General features: G+C 38.4%; 1 protein-coding gene across 11 annotated transcripts in view; it reads right to left on the bottom strand.

Annotated features, from left to right (window-relative positions):
* The window catches only part of znf618 (zinc finger protein 618), a 59,695-nt gene that overhangs the window by 22,628 nt on the left and 16,551 nt on the right, over positions 1-20,516 (bottom strand). For 9 of the 11 annotated variants that reach the window (XM_051689110.1, XM_051689100.1, XM_051689127.1 and 6 more), the window contains exons 3-6: positions 10,971-11,244; positions 10,785-10,862; positions 3,025-3,072; positions 2,803-2,901 (exon numbers count right to left, since the gene is read on the bottom strand). In XM_051689110.1, coding sequence (XP_051545070.1) covers positions 2,803-2,901; positions 3,025-3,072; positions 10,785-10,862; positions 10,971-11,214 — 469 coding nt within the window. In that variant the 5' untranslated portion in view covers positions 11,215-11,244. The remainder of the gene's footprint in view (positions 1-2,802; positions 2,902-3,024; positions 3,073-10,784; positions 10,863-10,970; positions 11,245-20,516) is intronic. The other 2 variants (XM_051689119.1, XM_051689149.1) reach the window with 1 other exon arrangement.

Here is a 20,516-nt window from a genome sequence, read left to right as displayed (position 1 = left end):
GTGTAATAGTTGTGTACAAAAAGTGTCAAAAGCTTGATATATATATATATATATATATATATATATATAAAAATTGTAATTGTTTTAAAATATTGCTTTAGTCTTTCTTTAATGTTACCAGATGGCCCCAGACACAGAGACTACAAGACTGCAAATTGAATAAAATCCCAGATGCATTTTATTGTGCTACTCCAATCGCAATCAATAATTACCAGAAGAAGAAAAGTGGTACACAATACGGGACCTTTAATTATAAAGAAGCCCGAAATACACATGGGACTCTTATTTTGAAATGTATACGCTCCCAGTTGTGAGCTCACTGACGGCTGATTCGCTGAGTAAGTGAATCTGATTCAAACTGCTAACCTGAGCTCCTGAGTTAAAACCCTCAGTTCTTTTCAGGTGATTCATGAAAAAGATCCTGTTCAAAAGAGTAATTTGTTCACAACTCTCTCGTGCTGGGTTTGTTGATGAGTGCGGTGCAGCGAGCTCATCAGAAACAGAACGGGTGAAAAGCGGCGCAAGACACACTGGTTGTGCGCATTCTAAAAATATATTCAATAACTCACAAGATGATATCTGACGAAACCGCATATGAACGCATACAACACGACTGTCACCAATGGTGACTAGAATTTAAATTATTGTTGCAATAAATTGTTTTTGGTTGCATTAGTGAACATTTTAGTCACAGTCTGGAGCCCTGTTAAACATGATTCCAGTTTATTTTACACCAAGCAACTTTCAGTGCTTGATAAATGGTGAGACAGTGTTTTTCCCTTTTACACTGATGTGCATATTTAGTACAATAATTAGACATGTTCAAAGTTTAAATTGAATATGTTAATATCAGGGTTCCCACTCTTTTCAGCCAATTAATTTCCATGGCTTGAAAGCTAATTTCCATGCCCAACCATTTAGCCTTTCATTCTGAAATGGCACCGAAATCACAATCACAAATTTGTAAAAAAACAAAACCACAACATTGTTTGATAAAAGTTCAACTGAAAACATTTAATTTTAGATTGAATTTAGTTCGGATTTTTACTTGCCCTTCCAAAATTTTCACTGGCACTAACACAAAATAGCTGTTTTTACCATCATGGCTAAAGTGATTTCTGAAGCGATTTGTTTTTTTTTTTTTTTAAAGATAATTTCCCCCAAAATTGTATCACATTTATAATTTGCAAGATATGATTTATGTCTTATGTAACCCCATAACAGTGCTTTACAGATATAAATTCATAAATTCATCATATTAACATCCAGCCATTTACGTATGTTTTTTAGTGAAGAGTTCTGTGGAGCAAATGATGGGTTTTCCGTCACCCGTTTGGTCTTGCTGTCAACTTTTAAACTCTGTGTAGTTTTCACAAGCAGGATCAAAGATTTATTCACCGAGTTAAATATTTGATTATTGGCTGAATGTTATAAACATATGAATCCCTGAGAGAGGAGACCATGCTACTAAATCGGTTGTGATGTGTACAGTAAATTAAGAGTGTGGATATAAACTTGAAATTAGACAACCCAAACAAGACCAACACTGACTGATACACAAAGCATCTGTACAAGTATCTGTACAATCCAGCAACGAGAAATGTAACAGGTGTTATGAGAAATATATGAAGTAGACTGTTTTAAATAGTCATCTTCACCCTGCAGCTGAACAGCTCTGAAAATAAATAATAACCATAGTGACTTTGCTTCTATTCATATCAAACGCCTTTAGCATGTTGAATTAATGTTTACATTCTGATAAACATTACCTAAGGCCTACTTGCATTTTGGATACTGAGCAGCTCAGATTTCCAGCCACATGTATAACCGGGTTTTAACCAAATTTATTAGGTTTTATTCAGCGCTTCATCTCTAAACGCGAAATAATAAGAGAAACTGCTCTTTTTTAACTGTTGGAACAATACTCTCTCCTGTTTGAGTGTGCGTGCACGTTAAACAGTGTCTACGCTGCATGGAGAGATGAGAGAGAAATGAACGGACAGAGATGGATTTACAGTCTTATAGAAATTAACTGTTGATTTCATGTGTTCCAATGTGATTGCTCATTTTCAACAATATGTTAAAACGAAAAAATTGGGAATTTCGTGCACTGTGATTGTGAACTGTGGAATGTGCGGGCCATCAGGCAGTCCTTACTGTCGAGCCCTGGGTCAGGTATTCTAAACTCTTCACCATGTGTTTTTATTCCAGTGCTATGTAACACCCGATTAAATATTTTAGGACAGCGCATAATAAATAAAAATATATTAACTATAAAAAACAATTATATGATTTTTCCATGACTTTGAAGATTTGATTAATTTCCATGACTTTTCCAGGCCTGGAAATCACAATTTTAAAATTCCCTGATATTTCCAGGTTTTCCATGACCTTGGGAACCCTGTAAAATGTACATTAATATTTGACTTTTTAAATGAAGAATTGTGTTCAATAGCACATTAGCCATTTTTACTGTGGTATTAATATTTCAAATTCCTAAGAATTGTGAAACTTCACTTGTATTGACATCAACAAAAATGCTAGTATATACTGTATATATAATCCTGCTCAGGTGGCTGAAGAAACAGGATTTGCTCAGCAACAAAAAAAAAAAAAAAAAAAAAAAAAAAAAAAAAACTAGAGGGAACATAGCCCCTAAAAGTAAAATTTTTGCACATTTTCTTTTTTCTGACAGTGTGACAGACATTCCAGACAGTTGTAACAAAAACAATGTGCTTCATCAGATAAACCAAGAAATCAAACATGAATGGGATATATTACCAAATGGAAAGATGGACATACATTGCTCACCATCAACAGCATGGAGGTCTCTGTGCTCCTGAAAACAGCTGTAGTACTTGTATTTTTTCCCACATACATCACAAGTATAGCGGAAAGCACCTGGATTAAAAAAAAAAGACTTCTATAATCAGAAATTTAATTACTCAAGTCTGACAATTTCCCACTTGATTTAAGAAATTCCTGGACATCTTTGACAACAAAAAAATAAATAAAATTACTTACTATTGATTCCTAGGGATGCTCCTTCTCCAGATGCTGTACTCTCTGACTCTGAGTAAAAAGCACACAAATTACACAAATCTATAAATTGGTCACTATTGTTACTTAATAGTTCCAAATTCCACTTAATGATTCTTTTAATAAAGAAGCACTTCACCCCACCCAATAATTGGCCCCAACTATATACTAAACTAAAATGCTAAAAAAAAAAAATAAAAAAAAAAACACTTTATGGTAACATTGTGATTTTTTTTATTGAAGTACTATTTATTACAAACAAAGCTCTTAACCCCAGGATGCATGACCCAAACAACTTTCACAAATGCACTGAGGTGGTAAAAATGACCCATACTGGATTTAATGGTTTTCTTCTAAGAAAAGGTATTTTTATTTCTTTGTCTTTATCTTCAAACATTTACAAATTAGATCAATGGCAAATTTTTTATTTATTTTTTTTTATTTTTTTTTAAGATTAAATTAATTGAATCACAGAAATGACAAAGAAAAACAAAACATATATACAATGAATCAACATTTAACTCGCACTACTACCCCTCTCCCTCCCCCCAACAGACAACCCCATGGTATCACATACAGTGCATCCAGAAAGTATTCACAGTGCTCCACTTTTTCCACATTTTGTTATGTTACAGCCTTATTCCAAAATGGATTAAAAAATGGATTTCAAAAATTTTTTGAAATCTTTGCAAAGGGGAAAAAAAAAAAAACAAAAAAAAAACAAAAAAAAAAAATCACATGTACATAAGTATTCACAGCCTTTGCCATGACACTCAAAATTGAGCTCGGGTGCATCCTGTTTAACTGATCATCCTTGAGATGTTTCTACAACTTGATTGGAGTCCACTTGTGGTAAATTCAGTTGATTGGACATGATTTGGAAAGGCAAACACCTGTCTATATAAGGTCCCACAGTTAACAGTGCATGTCAGAGCACAAACCAAGCCATGAAGTCCAAGGAATTGTCTGTAGACCTCCGAGACAGGATTGTATCGAGGCACAGATCTGGAGAAGAGTACAGAAAAATTTCTGCAGCATTGAAGGTCCCAATGAGCACAGTGGCCTCCATCATCCGTAAATGGAAGAAGTTTGGAACCACCAGGACTCTTCCTAGAGCTGGCTGCCCGGCCAAACTGAGCGATCGGGGGAGAAGGGCCTTAGTCAGGTAGGTGACCAAGAACCCGATGGTCACTCTGACAGAGCTCCAGAATTTCTCTGTGGAAAGAGGAGAACCTTCCAGAAGTGCAACCATCTCTGCAGCACTCCACCAATCAGGCCTGTATGGTAGAGTGGCCAGACGGAAGCCACTCCTCGGTAAAAGGCACATGACAGCCCGCCTGGAGGACTCTCAGATCATGAGAATAAAAATTCTCTGGTCTGATGAAACAAAGATTGAACTCTTTGGCCTGAATGGCAAGCGTCATGTCTGGAGGAAACCAGGCACTGCTCATCACCTGGCCAATACCATCCCTACAGTGATGCATGGTGGTGGCAGCATCATGCTGTGGGGATGTTTTTCAGTGGAAGGAACTGCGAGACTAGTCTGGATCGAGGGAAAGATGAATGCAGCAATGTACAGAGACATCCTTGATGAAAACCTACTCCAGAGCGCTCTGGACCTCAGACTGGGGCGAAGGTTCATCTTCCAACAGGACAACGACCCTAAGCACACAGCCAAGATAACAAAGGAGTGGCTACGGGACAACTCTGTGAATGTCCTTGAGTGGCCCAGCCAGAGCCCAGACTTGAACCCGATTGAACATCTCTGGAGAGATCTGAAAATGGCTGTGCACCGACGCACCCCATCCAACCTGATGGAGCTTGAGAGGTCCTGCAAAGAAGAATGGGAGAAACTGCCCAAAAACAGGTGTGCCAAGCTTGTAGCATCACACTCAAAAAGACTTGAGGCTGTAATTGGTGCCAAAGGTGCTTCAACAAAGTATTGAGCAAAGAATGTGAATACTTATGTACATGTGATTTATTTTGTTTTTTATTTTTAATAAATTTGCAAAGATTTCAAACAAACTTCTTTCATGTTGTCATTATGGGGTATTGTTTGTAGAATTTTGAGGAAAATAATGAATTTAATCCATTTTGGAATAAGGCTGTAACATAACAAAATGTGGAAAAAGTGAAGCACTGTGAATACTTTCCGGATGCACTGTAAGTACACACACAGAAAAATAAATAAATAAAAAAAAATTATAATAATCATACATATCTAAAACTACGCCTCTCTCCACAGTCCCTCCCCGAGAGTCCCCCAAAAACATAAAATAACTGCCCCATTTCCCATCAAATGAATCCCAGATCCCCAGCCTTCTACATGACACCTCCTCGAAAGCTGCCACCCTCACCATCTCCTCGCACCACTCCCGATTTGAGGGCGCTCTAGCTGACTTCCAACCCCTTAAAACAATCTCCCTGCCTATCATAACACTGGTCATGGCCCAATTTTTTATGTATTTTATCTCCTATATCGATGACCGCCCCATCGCCCAAAACACAGAGTCTGGGGCAAAACGAAATCAGAGTGCCCAACACATCACACGCAAAACTCTGAACCTTCAACCAAAATTCCTGGATATCAGCACACCACCAAAAAACATAGGCCGTGTCTCCATCCTCTGATTGGCATCGCCAGTAGGTGGGTGTGTCTTTAAGACCAAGCCTATTCAATCTAGAGGGGGTCCAATAGAATCCATGTAGAATCTTGAATTGCATAAGGCGCACCCTTGCATCTCTAGATAGACTTGACGTTTTTTAGAATCCTAGCCCACACTCCCTCCTCCAATACCAAGTTAAAATCTTTCTCCCATAATCTCTTGATAGAACTTAAAGCTCCGTGCCCCAGACTCTGAATTAGCAGGAAGTAATACACCGATGCCTCATGACCTTTTCCAAAAGCAGTAATCACCACTCCCAGAGTGTCTGCCGCCTTAGGGGGGTGTATGCTACTCCCAAAAATAGTACAGGGCAGGTGGCGCAGCTGTAAGTACCTAAAAAACTGAGATCTGGGAATCTTAAAATGTTGAACCAAATTTTCAAAGGATCTCAACACTCCACTCTCATATAGGTCACCAAGTGTAGCAACCCCCCTCACAATCCACTCTGACCAGCAGAAAGCTGACTTATTGATACATAATTTTAGGTTCATCCATATGCTCGAGGCAACATTTAAATAAATGTCCGAATTAAACACTATGGACACTTTTGTCCATACCGAGTGCAAATGCGAGATAACGGTGTAACTTAACTTCTCCGGTTAGTTTGACAGAAAGGCTTTGCAATGGCGAAATAGGGGCAAGAATTTCCTGTTCAATACAAAAACAGAGAGGGGCTCTCTCAGGTGGAAGCGACCAATGAGCCAAATGTCTGAGACTGAATGCATAATAATAAAACAAAATCTTGGGTAGGCCTAGCCCCCCTTTGTCAATCGGCCCATGTAATTTATTGAAATGTAATCTAGGAGGTTTACCATTCCAAATGAAGGACTTCACTATGCTATCAAATTGCTTGAAATAATAGAGGGGGACATCTATAGGGAGAGAATGTATCAGATAGTTAAATTTTGGAATACAATTCATTTTAATAACATTAACCTTCCTAATCATAGATAAATGTAATGAAGCCAACCTGCCCACATCGCTCGAAAACCTTTTTATTAAGGGGTCAAAATTAACTAACTAAAATCACACAGATTTGCTGGGAATAAAATACCCAAATATTTAATGCCCTGTTTGGGCTACTGGAAGGTGCCCAGCTAAAAAGCTGTTACTGGGCAGTATGCTGTCAGAGCCAAAGACATACATCTAGTGGGGTCAGAGACTAATAATAAAATATTATCTGCATAAAGCATAAACTTATGCGCCATACCTTCCGCCACCACCCCTGGAAAATCATCTTTCTTATCACAGCTGCTAATGGTTCCAGGGCAAGACAGAACAATAATGGGGAAAGAGGGCAACCCTGCAGAGTGCCTCTGTCCAGAGTAAAATAATCTGAAATTAATCCATTTGTTTGTACTGCCACTACCGGGTGTCTATAAAGTAACTTATTCCATCCAATAAAAGTATTCCCGAACCCATATATTTCCAAAATCTATAAAAAAAGATAATCCCATTCTACCATATCAAATGCCTTTTCGGCATCAAGTGAGATGGCAGCGACCAGAGTCTGATCATTTGCCACAGACCACATCATATTGATGAGACGCCTGATGTTATCAGAACAGCTGCGGCCCCGAATAAACCCCACCTGATCTAAATGTATAAAAGGTGTCATAACTTTCCTTAATCGGTTAGCCAAAATGTATTTTTACGTCTAACCAGATCAGGGATCGCTTGGATCTTTGTCCTTTTTAAGAATCAGACTTATCCGGGCTTGTGTCATGGTTGGCGGAAGATTCCATTTTTTCCATTCTTCAATGATTCTGTATAAACTTCTAGCAAAAGTGGAGCCAGCTCTGTCGCATAAGATCTAAAAAATTTAGCGGCAAAGCCATCTGGACCCTTGCCTGTAGGCAAGGCCTTAATTACCTCACCAAACTCCTCCAAGTTAATCTCAGAATCAAGATAATTTTTTTTTGCGCAGTCATCAGATTAGGGAGTACTAATGGTTCCACAAAGTTTCTAATATCTTCATCAGTAGATGAAGATGTGGAACTATAAAGATATCATTCTTTAAAAGCATTATTAAAATCACTGGCTAGGTAAATATTTCATCACCAGCAGATTTCACTGAGGGAAATGGTAGAAAAAGACTCTCTCTGCTTTATATATCTAGCCAAAAGCTTCCCTGCTTTGTCCCCTGACTCAAAGTATGACTGTCTTGCCCTGAATAGCCAAAACTCCACCTTCAGCGACAAAATAGTATTATATCTGTATTTCAATCGGGTAAATTCTCCGAGGCCATCAGACGACATCCGGCGCTTCAGCTCTGCCTCAGCATTTTTAATATTCCCTTCCAACTCCACGAGATCTCGTGCTTTGGATTTTTTGGTGAATGAGGCATACTGTATGATCAGACCCCAAAGAACTGCCTTAAGTGCCTCCCAAGCCATGCCCACAGAGGATACCGAGGACCAGTTGGTCTCCATATAGACACTGATTTCAGCCTTTAGCATTTGTTGGAATTCAGGATTTTAAAATGCCAACTATATGATTTCTTTTTTTCCGTATGTGGCAATATCTCAACTCACCAGGGCATGATCCGAGACTAAAATGTTTCCAAATGAACAATCAACAACAGGTGAAATGAGGGATTTGGATAAATAAAAAAAAATCTATTCTAGAATAAATCTTATGTACTGATGAAAAAAATATATAGTCCCTACAAGATGGGTTCAAAAGTCTCCAAATATCTGTAAGACCAAGATTTTTACACATCCTGTGAAGCGTCACCGTTGCACTAGGGGGCTAACACACTTTTGCTTCACTATGATCAAGGTCTGAATTTCTGCTAAAACAATAATGACTCTTCCTAATTTATCTTTAATCCGTTTGAGACATTTGAATTGTAGATGTTTACTTATCAGTGTAATGACTCTCTTGCTCTTACTTGAGCCAGCACTAAAGAAAACATATCCACCCCATATCTTCCCAGTTTCCTCGGACAGTCAAGTGAATGTTCAGTGAGTCAGGCCCACTTGGCTGTTACATGAGTGCAACAGATGCCCTAATCACTCCAATGTTTTGCAAGAAATATTCCACAGAACAAATTCCAACCAACAGGAGGCGTAAGCACAAAGAATGAGCAGATTCATCCACAAACTGTCCCAAATGAGTGCTATCCAACAAAACAAACTCCAGCTGTTAGGCGGAACCAGCACAAAAAGAAACAAAGATGCTGCTCAGATTCCTCAGACGTCAAGTGAATGTTCAGTGAGTCAGGCCCACTCAGCTGCATAGAAAGTATCACACAATGATCTACTCACTCCATTGACTTTATGAAGAACATCGCTTGCTGTGGGCATGTAAATATTTTACGGCCATCCTTAGTATCTATAATTAATAATAATTGTATTTATTTAATATCACATTATACATTTGCACACATACAGTGAAATTCTTTTTTTCACATATCCCAGCTAAGCTGGGGTCAGAATGCAGGGTCAGCCATGATACGGCACCCCTGGAGCAGATAGGGTCAAGGGCCTTGCTCAAGGGCCCAACAGTGGCATCTTGGCAGTGCTGGGGCTTGAACCCCCAACCTTCTGATTAGTAACCCAGAGCCTTAACCGCTGAGCCACCACTGCCCCTGATATTCTCTATTTGGCCGGGAACATCCATTGATTTAAGAGTTTCTTGCATTCCTTGAATCGATCACATTTCTCTCGTCAAATTCGCAAAGTCTGGGAACAAGAAAATGTAGTGGTTCTTCCAAGAAAGCCTTCCTTTACTCCTCGCCTCATGTAACACGAGATCTTTATCGGATGATCTCAGAAATCTGGCCAGAATTTATTGGGGCCTGTCTCCCTCAGTGGATCTCTGAGCCGGAACTCTGTGAGCTCATTCGATTTCCATCTTATGGCCTGTTATGTCGAGCAGACTCTGGATGACCCCATTCAGAAATGTCACCATATCTCGACCTCCTTCGTCTTCAAGAATTCCAACAATTCGGACGTTGTTTCACCGGCTATGATTCTCTAAGTCTTTCAACTTTTCCCAGACATGCTCCAAGTCTACCTTGGTCGCTTGCAGATTAGCAGCTAATTCCCTCTCCAATAACTCCAGAGAATTGATCCGTTTCTCAACATCCGACACTCTTGTAACCATCTCAGTGAATTTCGTCTCCATGGCAGTGATCGATTGACATATTACAGCAAGATCCTCCAAGTCAGCAATGACCTTCGCCAGCATTGCCGACATGTTCAACAGTTGACGCTGAATCTCTCTCAATGCACTGTCCAAATTGAGTTACGGGCTTGCGGCCTCCTCAGGGGCTTCAGCTTGAGCACGTAAGTGTCTTTTAATGTCTCCAGAGCTCAAGAATTTTGAATTCTTTGACATTGTCTTCCTAGAACAGTCAAGAATCTGAGTCTATCAAATCTCACCGGTTTATGACATAAAAAGTATTAAAACTAGCAAAGTGCGCAGAGCTCGCCATTCACACGTCTGACTCTTGCATGGTGCCACCCGACCCTCAATTTTTAATGTTTAATTAATGCTTATTTGTTCACTTTTAATTTACATACCCAGTTAAAAAAGGATAACAAAGAGATAATATTCAATATTATTTAAATTAATTGCAGCTTTTCACAAAATTCTTTTTTCTGAGCCTTCATCTTTCAAACCATCTAATAGTGCAGAGTAAACAGCTTTCTCCACTGTAATGTTTTAAACCTCACTTAATTCTCATTATTAAAAAAGTATTTAAAAACAAAACATACCATCTTGTGTGTGGTTGGCTAGACAGCTGATGTAGAATATTGTTTAGAATACCTGAATGTCTATGCTTTAAAACATATCCTATACTTTAAAAAGTAAAAAAAAAAAAATTAAAAAAAAAACTTTGCAGACAAAACTTACCTTAGAGTGTCAAATGAAAATGACAACTAAAAAAAAATATTAAAAATAAAGAAATATACAGTCATAAACAAGAGTTTGATTTATCTATGGAATGTCAAGGAATAACTGATTGACAAAACTGATCCAAAATCCCATGGTAAATCAGAATTCCAAAGGAAAAAAAGGGTAATTTTGACCCCCCACACCCCCAACCGTAGGCCAAGAACAGAACCAGACCTGTGTGAGCTCGGACATGTGTCTGAAAGCAGTTGTAGTATTTGTACTTTTTTCCACATATTCCACAAATGTAAGATCCTGTGGAAGAGAAAACTCTGTTAGACTGTATTAGATGAAGACAGAGAAGAGAAAATGGATAAATAAATGTATTAATCCTGAAACTATTAGTTGGAGAAAGAGCTGTACCTTGTGTTTGAGAGTTGCGCGAGTTGTTCCCTAAAACCACACAGATCTCAGCAGGCATGTTGCTGTCACTGGCTTTGCCATTACTGGCCACTGACTCGCTGGGGGAAGCCACCTCAGTCTTTACTTTGACGGATAGAGGCTTTGGGGAGGTCGTAGGGACAGCTTGTGTGTTTCCTGCCTCTGTGGGGACTACGGAAGTGTCCTTCGGCTCCTGGCTGGGGTTGGGCACCTCCTGACAGCTCATGACTCGTCTGTACAGCAAGAGCGATTGAAACTACAAGAGATAAAAACAGGAGTGGAGTCAAATTCAGCAGAATTATTAGCTTTGTAGCCCTCAGAGCTGAATTTGTTTTTAATTGTTTATTTGACAGGTACAATAAAGAATATCATGTTACATGGACTAGTAGCTAATTTGCAGCTCCGGTAGGATTTTAAATAAAAATAAAATAAAAAAATAAAAGACAGAAACAGGTGTCAGGTGTAATTTGTTTCATTGTTAACTGGCAAATTATTTGTGGAGCAAGACTGTTCACACATTTGAAAATCAACAAATGAAAAATTCTCTTTGATTAACTGATTTTTTTATTATTATTATTATTATTATTATTATTATTATTATTATTTCACAGCGATGCTAATTAATTGATTTCTGATCAACTTTTTTTTCAATACTAACTCCAGACAGTAACTCATTTTGTGATAAATATCATTGCATGCATCATTACATAAGTTTCGATCACATAAAAAAAAAAAAAAAAAACAACGTTCAAATTTATTCTGATAAATAACCGTAGAAGAACCTCAGAATTAAATTGCACTTGGCCGTGCCCATTTCCATGCAATTTCACCAACCCATTTGCGCATGCTTGCATGAAAATATCAAAACTTCAAGGCTATGCCCACTGTGTACAGCACGTATAATAGACTTTTTTTCGACGGGTTTTGGAACGCAGAAGTAAATGTTTGCAGGGTAAACATTTCGACAGCGGTGAATGGGAGACCACAGCAAATATTATTTTCACTTACCCATTTACTCCAAGAGCAAAAGAAAAAATCCACTATTACATTTGAATGACTTTCCAGAGAAAAAAAAAAAAAAAGGAGCGGTGGATAGTCAGATGGGAGAAGATGCCAAATTTACGGTCACTCTCTCAGCAGCTGTAATTGAAACCCCCTCGCAGCTGTGGTAATTAATTTTTTCAGGGTAACATAACACAAAGCATAATGTTATAAACTTGCACTCAATATTTAAAAAAATTATCATATAATGTTTGCTAGATTTCCGCTGCTAAATAAGGCAGAAAGGAGTCACAGTCTGTGAAAAGGTCTATTAAGCTTCTCATGATCGTGCCAAAGACAGTTAATGTCAAGATTTCTAGTGAATATAGTTACATTTTGGTCTGTTTCTCACCCAAAACCAATCGTATCGCTTAAACCACTCGAGTCATATGGATTACCTTTATGCTGTGTCCTTTTAAGAGCTTGAAAGTTTTGGATTATACTGACTTGCACTGTTTGGATATATCCATCATATCTCCTTCAAAATATAATTGTTTGTGTTCTGCAGAGGGAAAAGTCATGAGTTTGAAAAAGCATAAGAGTGAGTAAATGATGAGAGAACTATAATCTTTGGATTAACTATTCCTTTGTAAACTCACAATGCATGTGCTGATATTTGGTTCCTCTTAATGTACAGTAGGTCATTCTTTAATCTAACTTTGTTCACACAGCATGATGTAATAGTGGATGGTTTGTTCTGATTTTCTTCTTTATTTTTCTGCCCTAAAAATGTATGGGCATCAGAGACCGTAAATTACTCCAAACTTGGCAGGATGGTCCCAAACATGCACCACTACTCAGGCACACATACACACACCTGTCCGATCCTAGGTGGCGCTATAATAAGCACTTTTACGTTTTTGCTCATATCTCCTCAACCGTATGGGCTCAGCCATCAAGCTCTGCAAAACTTATCTCCAATTTTATTTTCCGTCTATAAAAATATTCCACCATTACTTTTTTTTTTTTCAATCTACTTTTTCAAACTCCTCCTAGGCTGTTTGCCTGATTTGCACGGAAATTGGTATACATCATCTACAGACCCCACTGACAAATAGTTAACAAAAGAACTGATACGTTAAATCATTCCAAAGACATTAGCGATTCAATTCCTTCGGTTGAATGCACTTTGATTCGTTGATCAATATCTACACTCAATGCAAAGTCCAAACTTAATGAATCCCAGTACACATAAATCAACAGGCCATATTGAGGATGCACACATATTGTCATACACTTGTACCCATAGGGGGCACTACAACTAAAAAAACTGTAATAACGCCACATATCGACTCTTTTGAACTGTGTCTTTATAATGAATCAGCAGAAAACATTCACAAAACTGGTCTGAAATCAGGAGCTTAGGTTAGCAGTTTGAATCATGCAGCGAATCAGCCGTCAGTGAGTTCACAACTGGGAGCGCAGACATTTCAAAATAAGAGTCACTGGGTATTTCGGGCTTGTTTATAATTAAAAGTCCCACTTTATGTACCATATATTTATTTATTTTAACTGCTTATTATTGAGATTTTGGTAGCACAATAAACTTAATCTGGGATTTCATTTGACTTTTGTAGTTTGTGTGTCTGGGCTGCCCAGTCACATCAATTTCGAAACCAGCAATTCCAAAATTTGTGGAATTGTACAGCCCTACATCTTGTCCTAAAATTAAAAACACAAATGGAAATAAAGCAGGGATTGCACATTTAAAAAAATAAATTAAATACTGATAGGTTGGTTGCATCTCAAAATATTCAGGTATAAAATATCCGGCAAACTTCTACACACATCGAATGAGAAATTCTGCAAATTTTTTCAGAAATGAGATACCTGAAGTGCGGCTACTACCTCTTAATTACGATCCATCAAGAAAAGAGCCAGGAAGCATAAAAAGTGTGCAAAGGCCTCTATATGGATTCAGTTAGAAAAACAAAGCTGCTGGAAGATGTGGTTAGGATGTTTTGCACCAAACTGTGGTAACTATGAGCAGAATCATTCATTTTAACATCTAATGAGGATGTATCTCTCTTGGGCTATTTCAGGAGATGATGGGAGAACATTAGGCTGACAGTCCTAGTTTCCTTGAACCAGAACACACTGACAACAACATTGCCATGTTCTTATTAGCAGTGCATATTTGCATGAACCAATATATTGCAGAGGATAATTTCTTTGTTGTTTTTTTATTTTAAATTTGGGGGGGGGGGGGGGGATTAAAACAAATATCACCTCATTCACATAAAATTTAAGACTGGGCAACTCAAAGCATTTTCAATTTATATGATAATGATCTCTGAATTAAAATGTAATAACTAGGAGATTTTGAAAAGCATGCTTGAATTATAAAAAATAAAAATAAAAAATCCCCAAAAGAAGACTAAAATTAGAAACTCAGGGCAGCATCCAGGCCAGCACTGAGCCCATAAACACAGAGATTACATTTTTTGATGGAAATCAAAATTGCAATACAACCTGCAGATGAAGAACCTGTACTGCTGTGATTTTTGAAACTATAAAAACTACAGGCAGAATTCTATTGTTCTGCAGCACTTATATGCTGCTTTACAAAGCCAATGAAACTTTATAAAAAAAAAATACAAAATAAAATTAAAATTAGTAACCAATATGGGTTGCATTGGGAACTCATGAAATAAAGTGAAGAGTTTGGCCATTAAAATGAGTAAACAAAAAAATAAAAAAATAAATAATAATAATAAATAAAAAAATACTGGCTTGAGGAATCCATCATGCAATCAAGTTGTCTTTAGTGATTAAACAAAGGAAACATTTCAGTTTTTATTGAAGTTACAAGGAAATTAAAGGAAATTAGTTCATCCAAAACTGAAAATTTTCTCATTTATTCACCCCCTCATGCCATTCCAGATTTTTTCTGCAGAACACAAACCATGATTTTTAGAAGAATATCTCAGCTCTCTAGGTTCATACAATGCAAGTGAATGGTGACTCCAGTGGTTAAATCCATATCTTTAAAAGCGATATAAGTGTGGGTGAGAAACAGATCAATATTTAAGTCCTTTTTTACCATAAATCTCCACTTTCACTTTCTGATTCTTTCACATTTTGAAAGCGAAAGTGAAAGTTGAGATTTATGGTAATAAGGACTTAAATACAGCGTTGCATCCACAACGAGGTCTGTAACATACGACGAGACATGCCGGCCTACTGACACGTTGCAAAGGCAGTCACAAGACTTAGTGTTCTCATTCCCAGACCACAGCAGCGAGGAAAGTGAGAGTACTGTCCTGGGAATGCAAAAGAAACCACTCTGCAAGGCTTAACCAGCAAGCCTCTTATATACGCATTCCCAGCTCACAACGGTGGGTAAAATAAGAATCAAATCCCTAACAAAATCAGCCAGGGGTGTCACTCCAAAGACACCAGGCCACCCATACACCTGCCAATTCCCTGGGCAGAGATCATGGTGACAAGTGCGCAAAATTCGTGGCACTGCGTGAACCAATGCCATGAATGTGGTAGGGCGAAGGACCTGAACTCTCTCTGAATAGGGGGAGCACCAAATCATAAGCTGCTCGTGCAGCTATGGAAAGAACGGCCCCGGCGGCAAAACCAAACATGATCGATCCCAGCATGCCAGAGCAGGCCAAAGATCATCACGGGTGTACTGAGCAGGTGAAACCACTTGAGATGGAGTAGGTAAGAAACGCCAGGCCTAAGCCGGCAACAAATCCTCAAACTTTTCATGCTGTATATCCCATCCTCACTTCCCTCGCTCGAGGGGACTGGCACCAGCTTTCTAAAGCGGCAAGCTGAGAGCAAAGCAATTTGAGTTTTGTGCATTGCAATGAACACAATCTCAGTGAATGCTGCATCATCGTGGGATCGGACCAAAGAAAACAATCAGTGCTCATGCCGAACAAAGAGATAAATCGCCAAGAAAACACTGGTGAAATGTCATATTGAAAAAGACACGTTAAACAAGCTTTTTTAGTTTCTTTAGCTAGAAAGAAAGAGACAATACATAATCGCAAAAACACAGTAGTGCAAAGGATATGTTTATCGTCAGAAGAACAACAACAGGGAGATGAAAAATAATCCACTCACGGTTTACAAGTATAAGTGTAGATCAGAAGGACGAAGCAATGAGTCGTGCAGAGTACGGAAGATGTAAATCACGACCTTAAAGAAGAAAAATTCTGATGAAATGGCTCTGTGCTCTGGTTAATATGCCTACAATAACGCACGAATACGGGGTGGATGGTCAAGCTGCATCAGCTAATAGAATAGTGTGATTCTACATGGGCATTCTGTCAGTTCATACCAAAGGCATTTATCAAAGTTTGACAGATAATTATTTAATTTTGAGTGGAAAAATAAACCTTGTAATTTAAGAAAAATATTATATGCTATCTCCATGATCATGGTGGTTAAAATGTTTTGGATTTCACAACGTCAAATAACACTTAAGATAAATTGGCTCAAGAACTTGGTTGCTCTCTGTGGAATCTTTTCCCTAAACATTTACAGTGCATCCGGAAAGTATTCACAGCGCTTCACTTTTTCCACATTTTGGAAAAAGTGCTGTGAGCAAAGGCTATGAATACAGCCTTATTCCAAAATGGATTAAATTCATTATTTTCCTCAAAATTCTACAAACAATACCCCATAATGACAACATGTAAGAAGTTTGTTTGAAATCTTTGCAAATTTATTAAAAATAAAAAAATGAAAAAAATCACATGTACATAAGTATTCACAGCCTTTGCCATGACACTCAAAATTGAGCTCAGGTGCATCCTGTTTCCACTGATCATCCTTGAGATGTTTCTACAACTTGATTGGAGTCCACCTGTGGTAAATTCAGTTGACTGGACATGATTTGGAAAGGCACACACCTGTCTATATAAGGTCCCCAGTTAACAATGCATGTCAGAGCACAAACCAAACCATGAAGTCCAAGGAATTGTCTGTAGACCTCCGAGACAGGATTGTATCGAGGTACAGATCTGGGGAAGGGTACAGAAACATTTCTGCAGCATTGAGGGTCCCAATGAGCACAGTGGCCTCCATCATCCATAAATGGAAGAAGTTTGGAACCACCATGACTCTTCCTAGAGCTGGCCGCCCGGCCAAACTGAGTGATCGGGGGAGAAGGGCCTTAGTCAGGGAGGTGACTAAGAACCCGATGGTCACTCTGACAGAGCTCCAGCATTCCTCTGTGGAGAGAGGAGAACCTTCCAGAAGAACAACCATCTCTGCAGCACTCCACCAATCAGGCCTGTATGGTAGAGTGGCTAGATGGAAGCAAATCCTCAGTAAAAGGCACAAGACAGCCCGCCTGGAGTTTGCCAAAAGGCACCTGAAGGACTCTCAGACCATGAGAAACAAAGATTGAACTCTTTGGCCTGAATGGCAAGCGTCATGCCTGGAGGAAACCAGGCACCGCTCATCACCTGGCCAATATCATCCCTACAGTGAAGCATGGTGGTGGCAGCATCATGCTGTGGGGATGTTTTTCAGCGGCAGGAACTGGGAGACCAGTCAGGATCGAGGGAAAGATGAATGCAGCAATGTACAGAGACATCCTTGATGAAAACCTGCTCCAGAGCGCTCTGGACCTCAGACTGGGGCGATGGTTCAACTTCCAACAGGACAACGACCCTAAGCACACAGCCAAGATAACAAAGGAGCGGCTACGGGATAACTCTGTGAATGTCCTTGAGTGGCCCAGCCAGAACCCAGACTTGAACTCGATTGGACATCTCTGGAGAGATCTGAAAATGATTGTGCACCGACGCTCCCCAACCAACCTGATGGAGCTTGAGAGGTCCTGCAAAGAAGAATGGGAGAAACTGCCCAAAAATAGGTGTGCCAAGCTTGTAGCATCATACTCAAAAAGACTTGAGGCTGTAATTGATGCCAAAGGTGCTTCAACAAAGTATTGAGCAAAGGCTGTGAATACTTATGTACATGTGATTTTTTTCGTTTTTTATTTTTTAATAAATTTGCAAAGATTTCAAACAAACTTCTTTCATGTTGTCATTATGGGGTATTGTTTGTAGAATTTTGAGGAAAATAATGAATTTAATCCATTTTGGAATAAGGCTGTAACATAACAAAATGTGGAAAAGTGAAGTGCTGTGAATACTTTCCGGATGCACTGTATTTGAACAACTTGGTGGCATTCCTCTTAAATTATCTAATTTTCACAGGCAAGTCTTTCAGATGTGTTGCTTGATTTTTAAACAAATTTTCAACACATTCTTTTTACATTTGGAACAATACGTATATCACAGACCAAAATATATCTATATTTAAATATATATTAATTTAAAAAGTGTCTCTGATTTCATGACGACATACATCAATCACTATGACAGTATGTTCTATCAAAAAGACTCCTATGAATAAAATGATAATTTTATAATTTGGTATAAGCCACGTCCTATGGTTCAGTGCTCCGATGCTTGCTTGAACTATCAAATCCTGCCGGAAGCAATGACGGCAGGGGAGCGGAGCGGACAATATGCCTGATAAAAGGAATTCCAAGATCTTCCTGCTAGAACAATGCTTACATTTCTATCAGAAGACTCGAGATTACTCAAATTAAGACAAACGAAATTTACAATAATGTGATTTCTTCTGAACAAATAAAACAAAGGCAATCAGAGTAAACAACACAGTTTTTGAATGATAATGTTATTTATTGAAGCAAAAAAGTTATCAAATACCAACTGGGCCTGTGTGAAAAGTATTTGCCCCCTTAGTTATTAAATTCTCAAATCTATGAAACTGCATTCATAGTGGGGTTCAGCTGGACTAGACACACCCAGGCCTGATTAATTCCAGCCCTGTTCAATCAAATCAATCCCTAAATAGAACATTTTCAGCAGTATGAAGTTAACTAAAAGGTCTCACCCAGTAGCACACTATGCCAAATTTGAAAGAAATTCCAGAAATGATGAGGTAAAAGGTGACTGAAATACAACAGTCTGGGAAGGGTTACAAAGCAATTTCAAAGGCTCTGGGACTCCAAAGGACCCCATTGAACAGTAGTGAGCCTTCCCAAAAGTGGCCGTGGTTCCAAAATTCCTCCCAAGAGCACAGCGATGACTCATCCAGGAAGTCAAAAAAAGCCAAGGGCAACATCCAAGGAGCTGCAGGCCTCTGTCACTTCAATAAAGGTCACTGTTCAGGACTCTACTATCAGAAAGACACTGGCCAAAAATGCCATCCATGGAAGTGTGGTGAGGCGAAAACCACTGCTAACCCAGAAGAACATTAAGGCTCATTTGAATTTTGCCAAAACACATGATGATGATCCTCAAACCTTTTGGGAGAATGTTCTGTGTACCGAGAAGTTGAAAGTGGAACTGTTTGGAAGACAGGGGTCCCGTTACATCTGGCATAATCAAACACAGAATTCCACAAAAAGAACATCATACCTATGGTCAAGCATGGTGGTGGTAGTGTGATGGTGTGGGGATGCTTTGCTGCTTCAGGGCCAGGGCGACTTGCAATAATTGAGGGGAACATGAATTCTGCTCTCTACCAGAAAATCCTAAAGAACGTCTGTTCATCAGCTCAAGCGCAACTGGATTATGCAGCAAGACGATGATCCAAAGCATAGGAGTATGTCCACCTCTGAATGGCTCAAAAGAAGCAAAATTAAAGTTGGAGTGGCCTAGTCAAAGTCCTGACTTGAACCCAATTGTGATACTGTGGCAGGATCTTAAACAGGCAGTTCATGCTAATGTGGCCGAACTAAAGCAGTTCTGCAAAGAAGAGTGGGACAAAACTCCACCTCAGTGCTGTGAAAGACTGATCTCCAGTTATCAGAAGCGTTTGGTTGCAGTTGTTGCTGCTAAAGGTGGCACGACCAGCCAATAAGTTTAAGGGGGCAGTTAGTTTTACACATGGGTGATATAGGTGTTGGATCACTTTTTTGCTTCAATTAAAAAAAAAAAAAATTAATACTAATATAAAAATATATATATATATATATATATATATATATATATATATATATATATATATATATAAACTGTATTTTGTGTTTACTCAGGTTGCCTTTGTTTTATGCTGTCTTGTTTGAAGATCTAAAACAATTAAGTATGAAAAATACACAAAAATAGAAGAAATCAGGATGGGGGCAAATATTTCTGTAACTAAAAAGGCAGAATAAATTTCTCTCCTCTTCCAGAAACCTTGAAAAATCACCATACCATCATACTTCATACAAAAAAAAAAAAAAAGATCTACATTGCTAATTCGTTTTTGTTACTCTGAAAACTTAATTCATCAGACTAAGAGTGATTTAAAGTTCAATTTAACACATTTCCAAACATATATTATTATTATTATTATTATTATAAATAACAGGAAAGCCTGGAAGATTGTCATTGTTAGATGAATTTAATGTACGTTTGTGATGCTCTTATTTATTTTTAGTTTATATTTATACTGACTGTTGTTAATCTTCAATAAAAAAACTATTATTATAAAATA

Source organism: Myxocyprinus asiaticus, chromosome 4 (assembly GCF_019703515.2).
Source record: "Myxocyprinus asiaticus isolate MX2 ecotype Aquarium Trade chromosome 4, UBuf_Myxa_2, whole genome shotgun sequence".
Taxonomy (NCBI): domain Eukaryota; kingdom Metazoa; phylum Chordata; class Actinopteri; order Cypriniformes; family Catostomidae; genus Myxocyprinus; species Myxocyprinus asiaticus.
Note: the sequence above shows the minus strand (reverse complement) of the source record. Positions and strands in the feature narration are given on the sequence as shown.